The 24,350-nt window shown below is 34.7% G+C and overlaps 4 protein-coding genes and 1 long non-coding RNA gene across 7 annotated transcripts; 1 reads left to right on the plus strand and 4 right to left on the minus strand.

The window, feature by feature from the left end:
• Positions 1-2,835: 2,835 nt before the first annotated feature.
• Positions 2,836-14,805, minus strand: LOC141611198 (uncharacterized). Of its 3 annotated transcripts, XR_012528554.1 has the most exons (5): positions 14,470-14,805; positions 11,721-11,834; positions 5,521-5,679; positions 4,033-4,170; positions 2,836-3,906 (listed from the first exon to the last, which is right to left on the minus strand). It is a non-coding gene; the product is annotated as an uncharacterized LOC141611198 (long non-coding RNA). The 3 variants fall into 3 exon arrangements; XR_012528553.1 differs by having other exon boundaries at positions 2,836-4,170; XR_012528555.1 differs by lacking the exons at positions 2,836-3,906; positions 4,033-4,170 and adding an exon at positions 4,177-4,681.
• On the plus strand, positions 7,731-9,863 carry LOC141611197 (protein RADIALIS-like 6). The gene is made up of 2 exons (XM_074429672.1): positions 7,731-8,706; positions 9,632-9,863. Exon 1 carries the CDS (start codon positions 8,437-8,439, stop codon positions 8,695-8,697), a length of 261 nt encoding a protein of 86 aa, XP_074285773.1. The 5' UTR covers positions 7,731-8,436; the 3' UTR covers positions 8,698-8,706; positions 9,632-9,863.
• A 1,578-nt stretch (positions 14,806-16,383) lies between the features above and the next one.
• On the minus strand, positions 16,384-18,338 carry LOC141612739 (uncharacterized). The gene is made up of 4 exons (XM_074431517.1): positions 17,676-18,338; positions 17,363-17,452; positions 17,089-17,156; positions 16,384-16,953 (listed from the first exon to the last, which is right to left on the minus strand). Exons 1-4 carry the CDS (start codon positions 18,291-18,293, stop codon positions 16,812-16,814), a joined length of 918 nt encoding a protein of 305 aa, XP_074287618.1. The 5' UTR covers positions 18,294-18,338; the 3' UTR covers positions 16,384-16,811.
• Positions 18,339-19,414: 1,076 nt separating this feature from the next.
• LOC141611200 (uncharacterized) lies at positions 19,415-20,259 on the minus strand. The gene has a single exon (XM_074429674.1). The coding sequence runs from the start codon at positions 20,171-20,173 to the stop codon at positions 19,499-19,501; it is 675 nt and encodes a 224-aa protein (XP_074285775.1). The 5' UTR covers positions 20,174-20,259; the 3' UTR covers positions 19,415-19,498.
• Positions 20,260-20,817: 558 nt separating this feature from the next.
• Positions 20,818-23,803, minus strand: LOC141611199 (uncharacterized). Its single transcript, XM_074429673.1, has 5 exons — positions 23,468-23,803; positions 22,355-22,797; positions 21,680-21,769; positions 21,446-21,513; positions 20,818-21,119 (listed from the first exon to the last, which is right to left on the minus strand). Exons 1-5 carry the CDS (start codon positions 23,631-23,633, stop codon positions 20,987-20,989), a joined length of 900 nt encoding a protein of 299 aa, XP_074285774.1. The 5' UTR covers positions 23,634-23,803; the 3' UTR covers positions 20,818-20,986.
• Positions 23,804-24,350: the final 547 nt, after the last annotated feature.

Raw genomic sequence — 24,350 nt, forward strand, 5'->3', positions numbered from 1 at the left:
ATATCAAAATATCAATCATATCAAATTCATATAAATTTATCTCAAATCTCATATCTCAATGGTTGATGTCGACATCGGGATAGGGTAGATACCGACCGTTGGTCGCCGCCGGTGGTGGTTAGTCGCGAGAGAAGGAGATGCGCTAATACATGTGCCGGGAGAGGGGAATGCGCTGATAATGATGACGTGGTGGTGGTATGTCGGTATCGTGACCTGGGTGGGGTGATGGCGGATACGATGTACTACATTGAGTATTTGGTTTGTTTTGGAGTAGTACTCTGGATTGATTATTTGCAATATTATTTTTGTTTGTGGTAGTACAATGTACTACATTGAATATTTATGTTTGTTTGCATTGATTGTTTGCAGTAGTATTTTTGGAGTATTTTTGCTTGTAGTACTACATTGTAATGGTAGCAAATTGAGTAAATGTTTAACTTTCGTAAATTGATATATATGATTGATAAAATTAGATTTTAATTAAGTTACATCATAAACCCTAATTAAAAAAGAAACTAAATTATAAAAAATATTCAATTTAATTTAATAAGTAATATAGGATAAACTAATTAATTACATGTTCGTCACTTGAATAATTGTTCATAATTGAAGAATTTTAATGTGCTTGAAGATGGTTAAGGTTTCAATATTAGAGAGAAGGAAAAAAGAATTAGGTTTAATGTTTTTTTAGTAAAGGGCAAATAAATGGAAAATTTGGTGCAAAACGTACTGTATTGAGTAAAAAACGTACTGCGAAAATAAATTACGAATATATTTTGCCCATATTATGTCTGAACTTTAATCATAAATGTTACTTATTTAGGAGTATTATATTTAAGAATCTTCTCCATCACCACACATGAAAATGCAACACGAAAATATAAATAATGTAATTTTTACCACTTAATACTACATATAATAATTGTAGACTATAACACTTAATTTAAAGTTTAATTACTAAATGTTAATTTCTCTACACATTATAACCTAAAAAAACCATGCATTTGCACGGGATCTGAAATCTTAGGTAACCCTAGTGAAATTGCTGCCCCCAAACTTATGAAGAAATTGGCAGACATTTATTTCGCGACGGTTGCTGCTGCCTCAGAGTCTGTTTTCTCTTTGACACCGCGCCAGCTTGCTTTATGGCAGTCTCAGCAGGGTTCTCACTCCTCTGATTGGTTACATGCTGTTCCTATCTCGGGGTTGGGTCAGACTATGAACGGAAGGACTTACCGTAGTGTGCTTGGGTATCGTCTGGGTGTTCCGTTATTCACGACATCTAGGCCCTGTCCTGCTTGCTCTCGGGTTTTTGCTGAGGATGTTTTTGGGGACCATGCGGTTTCTTGTGCTGGTACTGTGGGCATTAAACATCGGCATAACCTCGTCCGGGACACTCTTTTCGACATTTGCTATAGATCTGGTATTACTGCGGGGAAAGAGGTTGATATCGGTTTGGTTGATGGGCATGGTGGCTCTCTTCGTCCTGCGGATTTGTTGCTTTATTCTTGGGACAGGGGGCGTGATGTGTGCGTTGACTTGACATGTTCTTCACCTTTGACTCAGACTGGGTTGGCAGATTTTGTGCCGGGCCGGGTTGTCGCTGATGCTGCTCAGCGAAAGTGTGCTAAGTATGAGGATTTGTGCGCGGTAGCGGGTTATGGTTTCCTACCTTTCTCTTTCTCTTCACTTGGGGAGTTGGGTTCGGATGCTGTTGTCTTGCTCAAGCGGATCCAGAAATTCTCGGTATCTCAGGATGCGGAGGCTCGGGTGGCCGCTTACATTTTTACTAGACTTAGCTTTGCTATTGCTAAGGGTGTGGGAGCCCAGATTGTCTCTCGGCTCCCCACCAATTTCATGTAAACTTTTATTTCTATTTTAATGAAAGCTGCGCGCATCCCTTTATAATAAAAAAAAAAAAAAATAATAATAATAATAATAATATATTCTCTCTTACGCAAAATAGGAGTATACAATAATATAAGGCCACCCAGTGACACTGACCCTGTTATTTTGGACTTAAAGTCATTTAATGTAAGTTCACTTCAGATCTTATAAGTTCAGTTTAGTTCAGATCAGATCTTATAAGTTTAGTTCAGATTCTATAAGTTCGATTCGATTCGAGATCCTATAAGTTCGATTCGATTCGAGATCCTATACGTTCGATTCGATTCGATTCTATAAGTTCGGTTCAGATCCTATAAGTTCAGTTCAGATCCAATAAGTTCAGTTCAGTTCAGATTCTATAAGTTCAGTTCAGATCTTATAAGTTTAGTTCAGTTCAATTCAGATCCTATAAGTTCAGTTCAATTCAGATCAGATCCGTTTCAGTCTAAAAGAACAGGGCTTACTCATTTTCCATAATGTAATACTTTCTAAAATGCAATCGATGAAAAAGTTGAATCACAAGTTAAAATTTTGGAAATTTTCTGGAGTTAGAATAACGTGCACCCTCATTATGAGTCTTCGCTTTTATTATCTTTTTCATATGCTTGCAAGACTTGATAAATTTTGTTGAAAATATCATTTTTAGTAGCATCATAATCCAACTTCAATGTGTCTAAGGCCCTCTTCTTTTGGACTGAAACTTATCTGATCTGAACTAAACTGAACTTATAGGATCTAAATTGAACTGAACTGAACTTATAGGATCTGAATTGAACTTATTGGATCTGAACTGAACTGAACTTATAGGATCTGAACTGAACTTATAGGATCTGAAGTAAACTTAAATTGAGGCATAGGATCTGAACTGAACTTATAGGATCTGAACTGAACTGAACTTATAGGATCTGAACTGAACTTATAAGATCTGAACTGAACTGAACGTATAAGATCTGAACTGAATTGAACTTATAGAATCTAAACTGAACTGAACTCATAGGATCTGAAGTGAACTTATATTAAGTGATTTTAAGTTCAAAAGAACAGGGTCTAATACCCATTTTTCCTTGTGATTTAACTTGTTTCCCATTTTCATGATTCTAACCGGAGACACAAAACTTCTAACATGAGGAGCGACATACTCATCCAGTATTAGGTCATTGTCGTCTACTATTCTCGACTGCTCTTCGCTCCCACCATGCTCGTCCAATTTATTCTCCATGACCTTGAAGCCTCTACATCCCATGTCATGGCCGTAGAATATGTTTCGATAACCATTGTAGCCAAACAAATGCCCATTCTAGCCAAACAAATGCCCATTCTCCGAGGTACCAATAAGCTTAAAGCCTCAGTACAATTCAGGGATAGAAAAATTGTACCTATTTATCCATAGTTTGTTATAATGTACATATCCTACTGTGTCACCCATTCTTATAAGACAATTCCTCATCATAATATACACAGGCGTATCCATATAATGCGTCACTTGAACACGAACACGATCAAGTACTGGAGGATCAGGAATAACATAAAAAATTTCAGAAATAAGATCAAAATAATGTAAATCGGACTCTTTCATCCAAAACGGATTCCCTTGACATTGAATATACCCATTAATATTCCAACTAGGAACATTTTGTATTTCCCTCCAACTGTTGGAACCAAGTGTGCAAATCTCAGCAGTGGCTGGTTCTCCATAAACCCTTCGTTGTCCCTTCTCTATTGATTCTCCATAAACCCTTGTTTGTCCCTTCTCTATTGATTCTCCCAGTTTAAGAATCTTATATTCTTTGATGGACGGTGAATAACTGAAGATAAAACGTAGAAAGCGCCATCTTTTAAATTTGGGATCACAAGGAACTTGAACTTGTTCTCCAATATGGGGATTGAATATACGAAAGCAATATGATTGATTCCAATAGGCACACATCAAACCTCCACTTGATTGAAAGCTAGCCCACATTTTACGTTCAAAGTCGTCGAATGAGTACTCCAAGATCTTGGAGGTACGAACTTGACCCCCTGATTGTTCCACAAAATAACATACGGGTGCATGAGTAAAAGGATAGCCAGGTGGTTTCTCAAGTGCATGAGTTAAATGCAAATCTTCAAATTTCGGGTCCGTCACAAGGTTGTACCAAAACTTACTCGAGCGCCTCAGCTGTATGATTGAGGCGAATGGTAGCATCAGTGCAATGTTGTGCAGGATTTCACATGGAAGGCGATTAAAATACCCTCCAATAATCCTCTTTCGCTTGTTCCTCGAGCGACTACGACCAAATTTGGCTGATCATAATATCAAGTACAAGAGATAAGATAAGCATTAGTATCACTAACTATTTTAAAGACACAAAGAGACTATTTCCCGATGATTCATGATGTAATTCATATTGCGGGTTGCAAAAATAAATACCGGTGAACCAGTATCTTAGCTACTAGGTAGTTTGTACATGGTCCTCTCTCTGTCTCAATTATCTGTTTACTTCTTTTTATTACAATACCGCAGTCAAAGAACTAAAGATCAAAGAACTAAAAATTAAACAACTGATTGGGACGAAGAGAGTATCGAATTGTGCGAATTATTTACATCGACATACTATTTCCTACCAGAAATTTTAAAAAATAAACAGGTTGGGTATTTAACAATTAATCAAAGTCTGAATTTAGGTCATCTTTTTTAAAGTACAGTTACGAAAATAATTAAAAGTTACGGAGTATTAAATTTAAATTAATTGAATTTATCTGAATTTCGGGCATCTTTTTCTCGTACGTTCGCCATAAGAATTGTTGGTAATTCCTACAAATTCATAAAAGCATAACACCAATTAATAACAGAAATTAATTTGGAGGTTTATTAATCTTAGACTCCCTCCATCTCAATTTCGAGTTTCCATAAATATTTTCATGCAACATACTCCCTCCCAGTCACTATAATGTTCCCTCTTTCCCGAAACGGATTATTCAACTAATGTTCCCCTTTCTATTTTTAGAAACTTTTACTCTTATTTTATTCATTTCCCTCCCCTATCACCAAACCCACACAATTCTTTTACTTTATTTTATTACTTTTCTTTATGTTTTGGCCCCACAATTCTTTATTTAACTACTAATAATTCATCCCTCTCTCTTATCACCAACCCCACACAACTCTTTTACTCCTATTTGAATACTTTTCCTTAAGTATTGTGCCCATATCAAATGGGAACAATATAGTGGCTGGGAGGGAGTATAATATACTGTCCCCCTAAGAAAACATATAGGTAAGTCTGAATAATTGGATATACTTTGGGCTTTATTGGAAGGACATGTTTTATTGAGAAATTGCATAAATAATAATGACATATAAGACGTCTATTTATATACTAATAATACAAGAGTTGTAGTTTCCTAATCTAACTAAAGGAAATACAATTATTCACAAATAGGAATAGGAAAGTTATGATGGTCATAAGGAAATTCAATTAATAACAAACCTAGAACAGAATCTTTGAGACGGTTTAGGTAATATTTCTAATAGGCTTTTCTATTGAACGGCAGCAATGAACACTTAGGCGCAAGTCGGTTCCTCTCAAAGATCACCAATTAATCATGCAACGACTAATATTACACAAAAATATTTATGTTAACGTGCCTTACCTAATGCCGAATTGACAAGTAATCATCTTGTCATCTTTCCACAGTTCAAATGTACATCTTGTGACTTGCTGAAAGATAAATGCTTGTCATTTTCACTGCCCTAATTTCCTTCCTTTTCGTTGGTTAATCACATAATTTCGTTCATGCACTTCAGCACTCCTGGAACACAACAAAACAACAATTATACTTGTTAATTTGTTATGGATTCTTGTTCGCATTTTCTTCGTACTTCAGCTAAGAAAATTCTTCTTTATTATCATCAAAAGTTTGGACTAGTGAACATAACCCCTTGTTTGTCTATGGGTACCGCCACAGGCCCACAATCTCTTACTTCAAATAAAGCTAGTAGGAATTTTTTTTAAAATTCCTAGATTGAGCTTCCAACAAAAATACTACTGTCAAGAAACCAATGTTGCTTGGACATATTTAGAAGTTTGTGACACGGGTACGTGTCCAAGTGTCGGACTCGGCTATTTTTATGAAAAATATGCATATTTTTGCTTAAAATGTTGTATTATAAGTGTCATATCCTTGTCCAAGTGTCTAGTGTCGAACACGGGTGCATGGGGAAAACAGGAGTCGGAGTAATGTAGCAAGATTCGAGAAACAACTTAAACAAACCAGCACACTTCTGCTGCTCAGGGGCGAAGCTACCTAGTAGCAAGGGGTGGCGGTCGCTACCCCAAACTTTAAAAAATTGGTTTAGAAGACGGATTTTTGCTACCCCAAATATTGCTGAATAGCTAATAAGTAAATGTTATCTCATTAAATGTACAATATACATTGTGGTTCAATGGTAAATGCTTTGATTTTCAACCTAATGCCCAGGGTTCAAATCCCACTACCTGCATTTGCATAAATTCAAGCCACCTGATCAAATGCTACAGGTCACAAAGGCAAGACATGCATACGTTGGCAGTGGTAGACAACAACATATACCTCAATCAACGTTCATACAATCGATCTGAGCAATCTATGCTACGCTAGCTGGGTAGCTAGTGGTAAATGGTTTTGGAGTATTGTTTCTGAGCAAAACAATCCACAACTCAAATACCAATATATGCATGCTTGGCATGTAGTTTATCTCTTGGCATTTACCTTAGCTCAAGTTAGCATGACAAAATCTAGTTTCAGACAAATTTTGAGGTGACATAAGAGAAAAGAACATGACAAAATATGACAAAATAGTGAAATACTGTATGTTAGCAAGGATGATCACCAACTAATCTCTCCAAAGATGCTATTTTTTCTTCTTTCTAGGAATTTTAACGAGAGAAAACTAGAGCATGTAATAAGATCATGAATAATAAAAAACATGGCATAATACCTACAACAACATTACCCCACTGCCTCGCAGTCTGATGTACGCTCGCAGTCTTACCCTTGTGTTAGCAACACAAAGAGACTGTTTCCGAATGACCAGGATTAAAATTGCATCAAAAACTACATCGAATGACCGGTACTCCGCAATAGAAAGAAGTGCAGTCACTTTAGTGAACCATTTTGCTTTATACCGTCAGAATCCGGAACCAAAGAGCAATGGCCAATGAGTCTTTGGCTCCATCGAAAAGGTGGAAAAACATGGCATAATACGTATTTAGATAAATTGAAATAACATCAAGACAAACACAGGATGGTTTTCAACTAAGCTCATGTTTGCTAACCATATTGGTTTAACAAAAGATTTTACAGCAAGAGAGTAAAATCATAATGACAAATCAGTAATACAGTCGTTTCTGTCTAAGTTTGTTGCTTCGGCTCTGTTTTGTAACAAACTCCCAGCCCTGTGCTACGTTCATTTTCCCAGCAGCAGAAGTTACAAATCACCCGGTATAAAAGATAAAAAAAAAAAAAAAAAAAAGTGAGCAGGGTGAAAGGCTAAATGGACGGTCATTTAAATCGAGAGTTGAAACTCACAAGAAGATGAAGCCAACACTATAAGTTAACTTCCTCAGTTCCTCTATTTATCTAAATTTAATGCTACTTTTTCAAGGGATATGTTCTGTGACAAACAGTTTACTTCTATTTCAAACTCATAACAGAAAAATAACTTAACAGGTCCGTACAACTATAGAAAGAAATTGGAAACAGGTGAAACTGAAAGAGACCATAATCATTTCGACTTAACACATGAAAATGTGCACAATTTTAATGTTAATGTTACAAAGGACCATGGATCCTTTTTCTGACCCGTTAGGCTGTTGTAGACTTCTTTGGCCTAGAGTACTGCTGCCTAATTATACTATTACCTTGTCTGGTCACTCATAGAGTACTGCCTAATTATACAATTATCTTGTCGGGTCACTCATAAACCTTAGTTTAAAATTTGCGGTTTTAAGAGCTGCTAGTAACAAACATCCGAGAAGAGAAACCGTCCAATAATAATCCCGCTTAAGCATAGGGAGGTCCCGATCTAGACTTGGTCAGTATTAACCTAGTAAAAAGGCCATAAAATTTGAAAGAGAAGATAAAAAAACGCGTATTAACAGTTTTTGCTGAAGTGAAAAAGAGTTTCTCTCAGGAAAATTTCACAGTTAATATACCCAAGAGGAGATCATCTTTTTCTTCTTCTCTCGTGTAAAAGTGATTCCCCTCTCCCCTTTTGCCCTAATGTTCTCTTCCCTTGCTTCACCTATGGAACTTTAAATCCCGTGGTTTGAAACAAAACTAGTCATTCGTTTTCGTAACTTTCTAGCTGATAATCTGATTCGCTCACTGGCTTTCTTTCCCTTTTCTAGTTTTCTTCCTCTTTATAAGTAGGATTCATTTCAAACATCTTTCCATAAAACAAACCCTAAAACCATAAGCTTTACTTAATCTTTTTACTAATAATCTCCCTAGCCAACAAAAACACATAAACTCCTTTTTGTCTTCTTCTTTCCAAGTCTCCTAAAGAAATTACTAAAAACCTACACAATGGCATCAAACTCTCGCAGGAACATGAGCTCTGCATGGACTCAACAACAGAACAAGGATTTTGAAAGGGCGCTTGCTTTATATGACAAGGACACAAAAGATCGCTGGCAGAATATCGCAAGGTTTGTGGAGGGGAAATCAGCTGAGGATGTTAAGAGGCATTATGAAATTCTCCTTGCTGATCTTCATCAGATTGAAGCGGGTAGGGTTCCCTTTCCCAACTACAAGACATCCTCAAGGAAACTCAATGAGCTTCAATGATAAACACAGGTATCTTTCAACCAACATGTATAATGTACTCCTTTTAAATTACATGTGCAAAAACAATGGCATAAACAAACCACATGACTTAGAATGAAATGCAATCTGACTTCTTCTAAAAAACAAAATTGCGATCAATGATCACGCTTGTGTACTGTTAATTAAGCTGTCGCTAGCTGCATTATGTCTACTGTAACTGCGGTAAAGTCCACAAAAAAGTAGGAACCATAGGCTGCAAGTCCAGTTAATAGGTAAACCAAAGAAAATTTTGACAAGTTAAGGTGACCCATATAGTATTGCATGATTATCAAATATGGCATGTTTTAGAGAGAATCTAAATCTGTAATATTCCTTCTTTATCTAATTATCATGTCTTTGATCTAAGATAAAAGTGCACGTGAGATCTCCTCCAAACTTGATGCAAAATCCCACCTAAATTTGGTCTTGTGCCTTTTTTTATTTTAGATCTTTGACAAAGCTTTAATTCAATGCACTAACCTAAGCTCAACTTTTATAATGACAGTGACCTAACACATGTCAATTAATTAGTCATCGGCCGGAGTTACTCTGTTTTTGTTTAGAGACGACGAGAGAATATATCAGTACAAATAGCGAGCTTATTAGTAACTAGAACTTAGTGATCCCATGCGAATCATTACCAAAAGACCAAACGCTACTTCACTAATAACATAAAAAACACAGAAATTACTATGATCCTAAATCAGACATGCAAGCACTTAGACGGTTGCTCTCTCTGATACCCAGTGGCTTGGCTAACATATAAAACTGGTTCTACACTGGTAAGATGTCATATTGCCATTATAGCGCAACGGCAAATCGGTTAATCAGCATTATTTTTCTACAAAATGTGGCAAGGTAGGAAAAGAAATGATGGGTTTTTAATTTAATAATTTCTGCTTGAACAATTTTGCAGGAAGCTACAATAACTAAGTTTACTGTGAAGTTCTAGGTTCATGCAGCAGAAGCTATGTTTTTGTCTACAACAAACTTTTGTTCCTTTATCCATTCCTTGTAACTGTAATCCAAATTATGCTTCTCCACTTTAGCTTATGTAATGTTCCAGCAATATGAAATGTAAGCCTATGATTCTCTAATGCCCAAATCTCATGAAATGAAACAATTAAAGCTGAGTTATTACTTTTCAAGTATATGTTATCCAAGGGCCGAGATAAATGCAAAAGTCTGATGTTCAAATCAAGCCAATTTGATAGAATGGAGCCGCGACATTAGCTAACGGTATGCTACTTGAACTCATAACTCCAAAAGCCATACATGTGTCCTACACGACACTCAAGGCTACAATTTAGGAGTATGGAGTACCCGATCCTCACCAATCCAATACAATACTTCAAAAAGTTAGAGAAAGGAGATTGACATGACAAAAGTAGAGGAAGACTGGTGCATGAAATATTTAGCAAGAATTTTATGGCTTAATGTTATATGATAATTCTTGAACATCACTCACTCTAGCTCTTTCACTTGAAACCCTTGGTATTTCAAACTTATAATTACTTCATCCCATCAAATCAAAGCGTCATGGTCCCATATTTTTTTACCCAGATTTTGAATTTTGATGTGACGAGCTTAGTAGGGTGTTTATGAGAGTACTTCATCACTAAGAGAGATTTAGATGGTGATTTTAGGAGCGATATTGTATATTGCCTCTTAGTAACATGTGCGTGAATATTGTAGTTATATTGAGGTTTTTAAGTCATTTCATGATGGGATTGGAGGAGTTTTGGTTGAAGTCTCAAGGTGATAAGGTGAGCTAAGGATCGCGTTTATGTCTGAGTGAACATCAATGTTGGTTTGACCTTAGAAGATGTGCGGATTGTAAAACGAAGTCCAAAGACGAGCTAAACAGTGGTCACAAGCCAAAGTTGGTCAACAAAAGTCAACAGTGGTAATACCGGGTCAAGTAGTCAACAGACTCACCTTCATGTCAAGGATGAGTCAAGGCCAGGTCATGTGAATCCAAAGAAATTGATGCACAAAACAAAGGAAAAACGAAACAAGAAAGCTAAGTAAATGAGTTTCATGACTGTCGCACTGATCAACCTGATTTCGACGTTTGACCATCTAACAAGTTTGGTGCTTACACCTTTGGTTTCCTTTGCCTTCATCAACGACCGCTAATTGGTATTCCTCCATCTCTCTCTAGTCTCTACCCCGATTTGATAACCAAAGAGGGGAAATTGTATTCCTCACTCTCATTCCCCTCCCCTTCCCCCGAAATTCTTTCATCCAACATGCCCCAAAGTCTGAAAAATGAGTCATGACAAGTCCAATGTTTGATAAGTATAATATTCGACCCGCATACTCGACTCAGAGTAACATAAGTTATCGGAGTATCTTTGCTTAGTTTGCATCCATAACTAGCCTAAATAAGCTTACTTATCCTTTCAAATCATATGCCATTCCCTTAAATGTGGAAAGTACCAGACACGGTATTTGTGTTTTTGGTTCAATCAAGACAGGCACCCCATTTCATATCAGGCATTGTTTCTTTTTCACGGTCAAAATTAAGGTTGATGCCTTTCTTAGAGAGAATTTTTTTGGTTAATAGAATCATAATTACGGCTTAGGAAGGATTTAGATTTAGTTCTCTCTTGTTACATCATACTTTTCATAGTGATCTCTAAGTGCCGATAAAATCGTGTCCCACACAACATTTTACTTAAGATGTCAACATTTGCTGAATGGCAGAACCCTCATCTTTAAAAAAAAAAAATCTATTTTATTAATGCAAGGAAGTGCACTCATGTACTGATGCAAAGATATGATATTCTCCTGCCATATTTGACAAATATTCCTCATCCTGATAAAATTCTAATACGATCATGCAACCAATTAGATGTTGTAATAATATTCGACAAGGGCAGAACAAAAGCTTCACGCCACATATCCAACGATTAGAGCATTACACATGCAAAACATAATAAAAGTACCAAAGTGGACACAAACTAAGATGACTGAGATGTGTAAATAAATTAGCAAAGTACCTCGTCTCTACCCTTTCAAGGCAGCTACCGAGTTGGCCAAACTGACGATTTAATCCTGCATGCTCCTCTTCAGCTCTTCGCCCAATTACATGGAAACTAAAATTAACTTCAGCCCTAGTCATACAGTGCAAATTAAGTCTTATAAGCCTTGAACATGCTAACTAAAACAATCTGTTTAACCAACTAAGAAAGTAAATACACGCATATGATGAATTAAATAGTAGCTAAGAAGGTAAGATTAGGGAATCCCGTGAGGAAAGGATAACTGTGAATGGACCTCTTAGCACATTTCTTGGCGTTACAAAAGCAGCAAGTAAATAACAGCTATGAAAAGCAGAGAGCAAAGTTATATAATAGAAATTGTACGATCTCGACACAAAGCTTGAGGATAATTTTTTTATGGACCTCTTACGAGCTAGTCATCAGGCTTCAAGACAACAAGACATATCGTAGTTGTAGTACTAAATCTAAATACTCTGGCACTTTGAACATGGAACAGTTTACAAAAAACTAATTATACACGTCTTTAGACCTAATACAAATGCAATGATACGTAAAATTTCACCTCAGCAGATCCTTCACAACCAAAGAATTAAGATGCTAAATAATTCATAGCCACCTTTTCAAAAAAGTACATAGATACCATGTCTGAGGCCTTGAGCTGAAAGATGAAATGCACAAGCCTATATTCACCTAAATTAACTGATTGATCAGAGAGGAACTTTGATAGGATATTAAAACATCTATATTCTTATCATGTGAATCTGTGTTTATGAGCATCTAATAGATGGTCCAAAAAGAGTTGACACTGACCGAACTACAGGAACTACAATATGAGTTAAAACGAATACATAAATATAGTTACACAGGTGCTTCATAAATCATGAATCATTTACCGGACAAAATCATTGAGTGCCAATCAGTAAATCTTGTTCACTTGAGAAACGGACCTCACTAATTAAGAATAACCAATTCAATGAACAATAAGCCACTAAAAAAATAATTTAATTTGCCAAAACAAGGCGTATTCCTTAAAACTTGCCCGACATCTCCATATTGAATGCCCTGGGAATTATACTTTGTCTACCAAATCTACGAGAATAACATCTAAATAGAGAATAATCATAATTAACCTCTGAAATTTTCAGGCCATTCTAAGCATCTCTAAGTTGATTCCCCACTATACATAACTGGTTTTTGGTGTAAGTACTTCAAATATTTGATTTCGTCTCAACCTCAACATGGTAGTCTAGAATAAACCTCTATATTTTAGGTCTTGTTAAGCATCTACACAATGATATCCTGAAGAACTCCTCTGTTTGCAAAAGAGGGTAATGTGAATATTAAGAGGGCAGAAAAGATCGTCATGTCTCAATAGTGATATGCCAAATTGCAAAACTGTCTTCCGACTGATTCAGAAAGTAACATATGTTCTGCAATACTATAAGTCTATAACTCCATTTGCAGGAGGAACGATGAACCTTAGACCACAACACAGCTTCAATCAACTACCAAAGAAGCACAAATGACTTTAAAAAAAAAGTATCATCGGTTAACAAGCTCAACGTATCCAAATCCCAACTTGAAGGGGTTGTTTGCTTCAATATAGGAATGTCAAATGCCTAAGAAATATTATTCCAATGATTTATCAATTTCTCAGACATCGGCAAACAAAAAACTGGGAAATTCCAACCAGAATTACCACATACCAGGTGTGCAACTTCCTCAACTTTAGTGTTTTGTGTCAAACAAACAAACAAACAACCACTGTATGAATTTGGAATTTCTTTGTTTTTATGAGAACCTAACAACTATAAAGAACAGGGGAGAACATGTAGAACAAATTAGTGATCCTACCTACTTATCTCTGTAAGCTTTGTTATGTCTTTTTTTTTTTTTTTTTTTTTTTTTGTTTATGCGAGAACCATGGATGACTTCATCAACTATGAAAACAACTACAATGTCGAGAACATTAACAAATTGTTATGCGGATTATTTTCTTGCTTGCTTCTAACTATTTTCATCCTAACATAATTTCTCAAACAACTAAATTTCAATGAGATTGCCTCATAATAGTTAAACTTATCATGCCAACTCCACAAGTAACACGTCTTTACTCAAAGGTACTCTAGGTACACTCTCTAAAAGTTGTACTCCGTACTTCTTTTGTTCCATTGAATTGCATACGTTTGTCAAAATCTCACTCAGATATTTTGAGAAACAAATACAACTCAATAGAAAGTTATAAACGTTGACCTATAGATAATGCTCCTCATCAACATTCTCACTCGAAACTCTCGATCAATACTTTCTCTAATAAAAATATAATAACAACCAGCCGTATTGAAGTAGCCTATTTAAATTTGTACCAATTCATTGTTCTCCTCTCCCTTCTAGTCATCATCTACTAACAAACCATGTCAATAGCTAACAATACTAATCTCATATCGGAAAATATCGCCAATAAATGAAAATTTACAAATAATAATCTCATATGCTCCGTATGTAATAATGTCAACAGTAACACGTCTTCAAGTAAATGAAAATTAATCACCGAAAATATCTGATAAATCGCTGAGTTACGGAATATTCTAGATTTCTAGGTTACACTAACATCAAACAAAGTGAAATAAACAATTAAACAATCCGCAACTTTTAACAGGAAATCATTAAAAAAAAAAAGAATACGATTAAATATACAGCATCATTATACTAAAGTTATGAAACTTTAGATTAAAAGTTAACTAACCACGATTGACGACCGATTTTCATCTGAATTTCGAAAAATAGATGCAGAATCGATGAAATTTGGAGAATCCGAAACCCTAATTCCCAAATCCAAAGCAAACAAGCAAGTAAATTGAAAGCGATTCGTTGATTTCAGCTTCAAATAGTATAATCGCGCAAAATTCTGGAAATTTCTGAAGGAATTGGAGATTAAATTGGTTGATGAGTGTGATTTTACGATGACGGGGAATCGTAATCGGAGACATTGAGGGAAGAGGGAGAACGTGTGACAGGAAGTCAAATACGGTAATGGTAGAATTGACGTGTGACGTAAGTTTTGGGTTCAAAATTGGCGGGGTTTTCACGTCCGCGTGTGATGTTGCCAAATGGACTAGACCGAGACCACTTGTTCACGTTTTGTTTTCACCATGTTCTTGGCCGTTCGGAGGGTCCATTTTCTATAAACGGACAAAATTTTATCTCAACGTAATTTAATGATTCAAGTTTTTGCCAAAAAATACATGAAAAACGCAATACAAAGAGAGATGTAATATTATACTCCCTCCTAGTCTGAGTGTTGGTTTCCCTTTCTATTTTCATGCTAGTCGGGTGTTGGTTCCTCTTTCCTTTTTTGGTAAGTTTTGTGTGGTCCAAATTCAATTCCATGTGGGGTAGAGTGTTTTGTGTGGTCCAAATTCATTTCATTAATTTTGGTGCCCAAAAGAAAGAGAACCAACACTCAGACTAGGAGGGAGTACTAGTTTTACACCCGTGCAAAAAAATGCACTGGTCGTAACAACAGATGTTAAGTGCTCAATATCGTAACAATATAAATTGTCCATAGAGACGGTATTGAATTTAATCGGGCCGCTTATTTATTATTGTAACCACATATAATGAATTGAGCTTCTTTATTCAAATGTTAAATTCAAATGACGGTATTGAAATTGTAAATATGATATTGTTGATGCCTGATTACTAAATAAATGTTTTTGTCTCATAATAATGCTTTGTAAGACTTGTGGTTTTTGTAAGATAAGAAAATTAGTGCTGATTCTTTTTTATAATCATTAAAATCTTTACCATGTGTATTTTTTTTAACATTATAATTATATGAATCTTCTTCAAATTTTGCTAAATTTTGTATATTTCTTAACATTGTGAATTATAATTATATGAATGTGCTTTAATTCTTATCGAGACTTACATTTTTTTTGTATAGGAATGTTATTTGGGTACCTATCAATAAGAAAACCGGTACAAATAATTTGTAATTTTATTCATTTTGTAATATTTTAAATTGTTTTCATTCAGATGTATTCCCAACATTTTAGGAAAATATATATGTATAATATGTAATTATAAAAAAAGTTAAAACTAAAATTAAAATATCGTAAACTCAGTAGTTTGAAAAAGAGAAAAAGAAAAGCAAATCAAGTGAAATATAGAAGAGAGGGTAATTAAATGTGTAGGATGAACATGGGGGTCCTACCTTAATTTTTTTTCTTTTTAATCCTTAAAAACCACGGACCAATAGGAGAGCTTTATTGGCTTCAACTTTTATAGACAAAGGATTGTAATGGTTTCTTTTAGGAAATGGAGAGGATCCAAACTCAATTAAATGTACCTGTTGTATTGTATTATGGTTAGATATTCGAGTTGGATTGTAAAGTGTATTTTTAACTCATCTCAAGGAAATGATTCAAGTTTACCTACTAACATTCTTTTATAGTTCGTCGTGACAATATACTATAAACCGTAGTCACAGTTATCATCAACGTCTGACACACAAAGGTAATAATATTGAAAGCAAGCAAAGATCATCATCATTGATATAAGAGTTTTTTCTAAAATGTACCCAATAGACACAGGTTAAGATCTTTTTAGAGAGAGAGAGAAAAAAAAAAAAAAAAAAAAAAAGATTACACATAGAGTAGTAATTGCAGTTGGATAATTCTATAAGTAAGAGGTTTGGTCTCGATAGCTTCCTCAATCCGGGTTATTGTTCATTCACAACGATTAACATTACATGTATAGAATGTCGACAAACACAACATAAATAAACTCAAAAAATGTCATAAATAAAAACATATACATGGAGTCTGTGTAGGTCGCGGCTATTATCATTCATAAACATAACAATTCTCGTAACAAATTACATCTTCAGTAGGTCTTGGTATAGACGGGTGGGGCGAATAGACGGGTAAAGACCTCTAATAAAATGGGTAGGGGGGATAAGGTGGGACACCCCCATGTGCTTCCCACTTTATGGCAAATGGGTATTTTGTGAGGGAAAATGGTATCCGTCTATACGTATAGACGGATAGTGTCCGTCTATAATGAGAATTTGTGTTACATCTTAGTTTAGTTGGTCGAAGATTCAGTATTCATTGTGAAAGAGTCCAAGGCTTCTCTCAAACGTTGATTAAAGACAAAAGGCCTCTCTAGTAACGCCAGGTGACCTGCCTCCTCCACTATAAGTAGTTTTGTTTTGCCACCCAGTCTCCTGCATTACAATTTGAATTAGAGTAAATATATATGCAATGAAAAAAAATAATGTTATTAATAAATTGAGATAGATTAACGCCACTTCAAATTAAATAAAATGCGAGAGAAATTATAAAGTAGTAGAATGTCATACTTTTTTAAGTTGTTCGCAACTTCCATGTCGAATATTTTGTCTTGGTTGCCCCAAATTAGATGTATAGGCTGCAACCACAAAAAAAAATATTAATCGACTAAAAAAAGAGTGTGATAATAAAAGATATATAATGAAAAGATCAGAAAAAAGAGTGTGATATTTAGGTAAATTAAAAAGGCGTTAAATAAAACTCAAAGTAAGCGACTAAGTTCTGTTGCAACACATAGGCTTTAAACCTAGTGTGTAATATATTCAACTACGCGGTTATACATACCTGTTTAAATTGATGATTTGTGACATCTTCGTCTTTGATCACTAGAGCCTCTAATAATTCGATTCTCTCCTTCCTGTTCTCAAACATAACCTGAATAATCATAATTAAACGACACATTAGAAACGAAAAATGTTTTGTCTTTACGATACAATTTAGTCCAGATTATTCAAATTAACAACGTAGATAGAATTAAAAGAGTGATAAGTCAATTAATTACGTATTCACTTTACCGTGTCAATTTCAAGCACAATCATACGAATCGTAGTAAAAATAAATCAAAATTTTTATGGGATAGGCAATTATCAAGGAATACCTCTAAATAGTGTTTGTAGAAGAAATTAGGCAATTTAGGAAAGTTATTCTTGTAAGAACAATAATCAAGCAAAACCTTAACACCATCAAAAGTACTAGGTATCAAGTAATCCACCCAAGAAGCGAACCCAATTCGCGCTAAAGCCTTGCAACTAATAGACTCAGTCTCAGCCAAGACTGAGCCTATAATAACCATGGAGCCCACCAACTCAGGGTGATGCTCCGCTAATTGAAAGCTAACCATACCACCATAACTAAACCCAACCACTATACATTTTTTCACAAGGCCGACGATTTTTAGTCCAGATGCTAAACAATCTGCTTGAAATTTCGGAGATCTCTCGCTTCTTCGACTGTAAGACCGGCCGAAGAACAAAAGGTCAGGGACATAAAAATTGTACTTTTCTCTAAGGGATAGTACTAAAAATTGCCATGTTAGTATGCCATCCCCTGCAAAACCATGGACTAATACAACATTTGGCTTTTTATTATTTTCTTGGGATGGTACCCAAAAATGTATAATGGTTCCGGGTTCGATCTCGACTTCTATAGCTTCCATCCCTGCTAAGTTCAACAATTTTTCTAGCATTGTTTTGTAACAAGTTACTATGTTCATCATTATCTTTTTTTTTTTGTTCTTGACTTCTCAATCTAAATCCCTAGTGAAGTTTTTTTTTTTTTTTTTTTTTTTTTTTTTTGACAGTAAAAAAAAAAAAATAACTTGTAATGTCACAGTCGCTCGGTTGATAAAGGGTTAGTTGTATCACTATATAGTCCAACTTATTCGTGCTTCACAAGGTTAGTGTGACATACATAATCTACCATTGTAGACTTTAATTTATGTAATTTTTTCGCGGAACACGTATATTTTTATCTTAGTAAATATTGTGCAATTCTAGCTCCAAGTAACACAAGAAAGCTGATAAGAAAATTTCGGCATTTTCGAGAGATTTTTCTCGTGTTTTAATGGGTGAACCACACCTAATTTGCCTGGGTTGAGGAGGGAATGTTATCCTATTCCAAATAAAATTAACTTAATATTTTTAAAGGCCAGATATATACAAAAAAAATATTATTTAAAAGTTAGAGTATGATGTTGCTCCAAACTAAAAAGTGATAAATATTGTCACACTCGGCTCGGGCTAGTGACACGTGACACGTGCACGTTGTGCAGTGTGTCCCTTTTTGATTTTGGTCTAAATATTTTCCTCGGATTCTAGCTATTGAAATATAGCCGTTAATTGCACAATAAAATCTGCACTTAACTATCTGATTTATTGCTATTGATTGCTTGATTGAATGCCATTAATTCTGGCATCTCTATGTTATTGTTAGAGTCTTCTAACAGCTATAAAACCCCTTCTATTTGCTCAGTTTTAGATCATCCAAAAAATACATAAACACAAAAAAAACATCTCTTTTGTTATATTTTATGTCCAATTGAGAACAATTCCCACTTTTGTCTTTGGAGTGCACCATTGTGCGGAAGGAGACGTTAACCCAGGAGTTGGTGACCAAGGAACCCAAGGAGCACCTATGTGGGGGTCTAACTGAATTAGGGCAGTGTACCCACACGACGTCTCGATTAAGGGTATTTTTGATCAATTAAGTTCATATTTCCTACAAAGGCCGGGTAACGCTATTAAATCTTAAATGAATTATATATAAAACAAATAAAGCGAATTATTTGGTATAAAAATTTTTAGACCAGGTAAATATAATTTAGAGGGTTAGTCAAACGAATCAGAGTTATGTAAGTAACAATCTAATCCGTTGCCTTTAGGCTTTTATATATTCAAAAACATAATTCGAAGCAATCCCAATCTATTTATCGATATCCAGTATCAACAAAAACCAATTCAAAGTAAGCGTAGGAGATACCTTAAGATAATGCTTGAAGAAATAATCCGGCATTTTAGGGAAATTTTTCTTGTTAGAAGAAATATCAACCGAAACCTTGACACCTTCAACAGTAGTAGGCATCAAACAATCCGACCAATTCGAGCACCCGACTCGCTCCAAAGCCTTATTACTTATGGACTCGGTTTCGGCCAAAACCGAGTCCGTGATGACCATTGAGCCCACCAACTCAGGGTGATGCTCAGCTAACTGAAAGCCCACCATTCCACCATAACTAAACCCAACATAAACACAATTCTTCTCTAAACCCAACTTTTTTAGCCCAATTGCTAAACAATCTGCTTGAAATCTTGTACTTCTTTCACTTCTACTAGTAAAAGATTTACCAAAGAACAGTAAATCAGGGACATAAACGTTGTATTTTTTTCGTAACGATAAAACTTGAAATTGCCATGTTAATATTCCGTCAGCTTGAAAACCGTGGACTAGAACAATATTTGGCTTGTTATTGTTTGTTTTAGATGGAACCCAAAAGTGCATTATAGTCTCGGGTTCGATTTCGACTTGTTTGGTTCTCATCCCTGCTAATTTCATTACATTGTGTAGCATTGTCTTGTAAGAACTCATCATGTTCACCATCTTTAACCCTAAATCAAAGCTTTCGAGGTTCGACTTTATCTAAGAGCTTATGTAGCTAGGTCAAGTATATTATTAACGTGCAACAATGTCTAATAATTAACAGCCTTAGTTCTTTCTTATATAAGTATGATTAGTATTAAACCTAGCCTGAACACAAGTAGTAAAACACACTCCTAAATTAAATAGAATTGCACATAAAATATCTGGGATTAATTTTTTTTTTTTTTTATTGTTTTTTGGTTTATGAAACCAGTGACATCTGCGCATTAATCCCCCTTTTGCTAAAAGGATGAGAGTTCTCCAAAATTTTCCCGCCTAAATGTATTTGGCTATAATTGGCTTTTATTATATCATATATGTAATTCGGCTTTTATTATATCGTATCTGTTATTGAGCTTTCGTTATATTATATTTACATCTGCATTATACTGAAATATCCCTTTTCCACCGATTAATACAAATATTAATTATAATAAATTTACAATTAAATTTCAAATTGAGTTAAATAGCATTTTTATTATTATTTTCTTTAATGTTTCTATCTAAAATACTGGACATTTACGCGGGATCTATACTAGTTGTTAAAATAGGTATTTAAACATCAACTTACAAAAATACCACAAGTAACACAAAACACAAAGAGATAAATAATAGAGATTACATAACCAACTATAGAACGTTTAAAGTAAAAGTTGAATTACTACTAATACACACACAATAATTGTACATAGTATTTTTTGTTTTTGTTTTTGTTTTGGGTATGTCTTGTACAAATAATGAGAAAATAAAGATAATGGTAATCACAAGAAGAATCTAGTAGGAATTTTCTTTAGCCAAGGAGGCTAGCATTTCATTTAAGTATTTGTTGAAGACAAAAGGTCTTTCTTGAAGAACAAGATGTCCTGCCTTCTCAACCAATTTCAGCATTCCTTTACCACCCAATCTTCTGCATCACATAAGATTTCATTATAAACAAAAACGTCATATATAAAAAAAGCAACGTAGTAGTAAAACACTAAAACCCTCGATTATGTCGTGTGTAGTCCCGTGGTGTAGCAAGGTGCAACCGTGCAAGGTCAATCAAAACGTAATAATGGTAAATGTCAATTAAAAACAATCATTATTGTGCGAAAATCACAACGTTAATTGAATATATGTGAGCTATATTTCAGTCAAATGTTTATATTTCAGTCAAATGTTTATATGATTTTAGTGAATGAAATTCCTACTACTCTGTATTCATTGTTACTCTAAAATCTATGGTGAACGTACTCTTGCAAGCTTATTGCCGCTTCCTCGTCCGTAAGTACGTCTTCCTTGCCCCACAGCAGATGAATTGTCTACAGCAAAGAAATTCAATTAAAAAGTGAAATTATTACTCAACAACTTTTTAGATCATTCTTTTTTAAAAAGAAAAAAACGCATAGTTTAATTGCAAATAAGTAGAGTAAATTTGAATGATTTTAATTTTTAACTGCGGTAAGTTACTCGTAAAATCGTACTAACCTGTTTAAATTGATGGGTGCTAACATTTTCGTCTGGAACCACAAGACCTGCTAACAGTTCAGCTCTCTCCTTTCGGTTATTAAACATAACCTGTCAAGAAACAAAAATATAAAGACATGCAAACGAAGACTTTTTAAAAATTGTCACAGCTATTAGCCTATTACCTATATCATTAAATAAGGTGAAAAATATTAAATAAAATAGTAGCTTTATCAAAAGTGATACTTATGACTTAGGCGCAAATCCTATCAACAACAAATTTATCCGTGCTGTACCTAGACCTGGTAAACGTGACAATCGGGTTGGCTTCGGATCTGGTCAGGTCAGTTCAACTTTAAAAGGCCGATTTGAGACAAATCGGACCGGATCGAGTCATTTCGGGTTAAGATCACTTTCAGGAGGTCTGTTATTTTCAAGTTATTTAGGAATAATGGTTAGTTTATAACAATAACATTCAGGAGGTCTATTATTTTCAAACAATTTAGGAATAATGGTTAATTTATAACAATAACATTCAGGTCGGTCATATAGAGTATGGTCAATTCAGGTCCTGCTCATACTCGGTTGCTCACTTTAGGTGTCGGATTATTTGGATCTAATCATTCAGATCGGATCAATTTTACCAGGTCTAGATTTGCACCATTACAAACAAAAAAAAAATTGTGAGAAAATTACCTCAAGAAAGTGTTTATAAAAGAATTTAGGCATAGGAGGGAAGCTATAAGAACCAACATCAAGCAAAGTCTTGACACCATCAACAGTAGTAGGCAACAAAACTTCAGCCATAGAATTAAACCCAATTCTATTCAAAGCCTTTTTATTTAGGGATTCAGACCAGGCTACAGATGATCCTGTAATTACCATTGAACCAACTAATTCAGGATAATGTTCTGCAAATTGAAATCCCACAAATCCACCATAACTAAATCCAACATATACACATTTCTCCTCAACTCCCAACTTTTTTAGTGCTTTTGCTAAACAATCTGCTTGAAATCTTGTGCTTCTTTCACTTCTTGTTGAATGTGATTTGCCAAAGAAGATTAGATCTGGTACATATACGTTGTATTTTTTCCCTAAGGATATCATTTGTAGTTGCCATGTAGTAAGACCATCACCTGTAATACCATGGATGGGTTAGCGATGTGGTTCGCTTTTTTGTATCGATTCCAGTCAATTCTATATGTTTGTTTTTTTACATAATTACGTTGGTTGAGTGATGACACGTTTTAAAAAATATAATAAGTGAAAAAACAACTAACACACAGGGGCGATTCTAGGATCTCGGTATTCGGTAATAAGGGTTCGAGTATACATAGAAAATGTTTTTATCCCGGGAAGTCAAAAATCACTATTTTACTACTACGTATTAAACAATAAAAATTCGGAAAGAAAACAATAACAAGTCCTCAAACCGTAGACTCTTTGAATAAAATGTCATTGTGATAACTACATCTTAGTAATTTAATTATTTTCGCTCTAAAACCGTCTCTGCTAAAAATTGTCAACTAATTCATTCAAGCTGAAAATAGAAATGTAAAAGGAATGACTGAAAAGTCCAAATAAGGAAAACGTAAAGAATTGACCAGAACAATGAGTGTATATGTTAAACATTAATTAAGAGAACAAACATATAATGCAACATATAAAATGATAACTATTATGTATATGTTACAAGCTCTTTTTTGTCATTTTCATTCGTTTGTTCAAAATTTCTTTCACATAATTTGTACAAACGTATGAAAATGGCTTGAATGGACGCGTAAAACGAAGAATAAAGAGCATCACCTGCAAAGCCATGGACTAGAACAACATTTGGCTTTTTATTGTCTCGTTCACAAGGAGCAAAGAAATGCATGACAGTTCCAGGCTCTATTTCTACTTCTTTGGGTTGCAATCCAATTAATTTCATGATCTTATATAATACTGAAACATACCAACTCAAAATGTTCATTTTTTCTAAATTGAGATCTAAAGATTTCTCAAATTAGATGAACAATGTATACTGACCAGATTTTAACCAAGAAATTTATACTCAAAAATGTAATTTTTGTTTCTAAGTTTGTATACTGACAATGGAGATACATGTATGATATATATATATATAGCAAGTATTTTGTCTAGAAAAGAAGGGTGTACTATTGACAAATGCATTTATAGCAAAACAATAATGTGGTAGAATCACTGGTCACCAAAACAAAATTAATGCGGGGGAACCAAATTATTACTGTTATGAGGTCATATTAATCAATTACTCCCTGTTCCGGTCATTTTACTATTCTATTTTTGGGTGTCTCCGTCAATTGTTGTCTTTTTTATTTTAGGAATGCATTTGATGAGCAATTTGATAATTCACACTCAATTTAGTCAACTTGTCATCTAATAATTGACTCTCTTCTCTTTCCTTGATCTTTGTGCCAAAACCAAAGGACAACAATTGACCGAGATGGATGGAGTAATTATTAGTTCTATTATCGATTGGTTTTAAGATGAAACGGCTTTTGGGGTAATGAAGTGAACTCTTTATCCTTCTTATAGATGTGATTCAAACCCGTTTTTATGGTTTAACATGCTCAAAGCTCAAGGTTTCGTCTTCGATTTAATGAAATATAAAGAGGCTCCAACCTCTAAATTATGTCACTGGAGGAGAGCCTCTACGAGGGTTCGTTAA

This window comes from Silene latifolia, chromosome 11 (assembly GCF_048544455.1).
Source record: "Silene latifolia isolate original U9 population chromosome 11, ASM4854445v1, whole genome shotgun sequence".
Lineage (NCBI taxonomy): Eukaryota > Viridiplantae > Streptophyta > Magnoliopsida > Caryophyllales > Caryophyllaceae > Silene > Silene latifolia.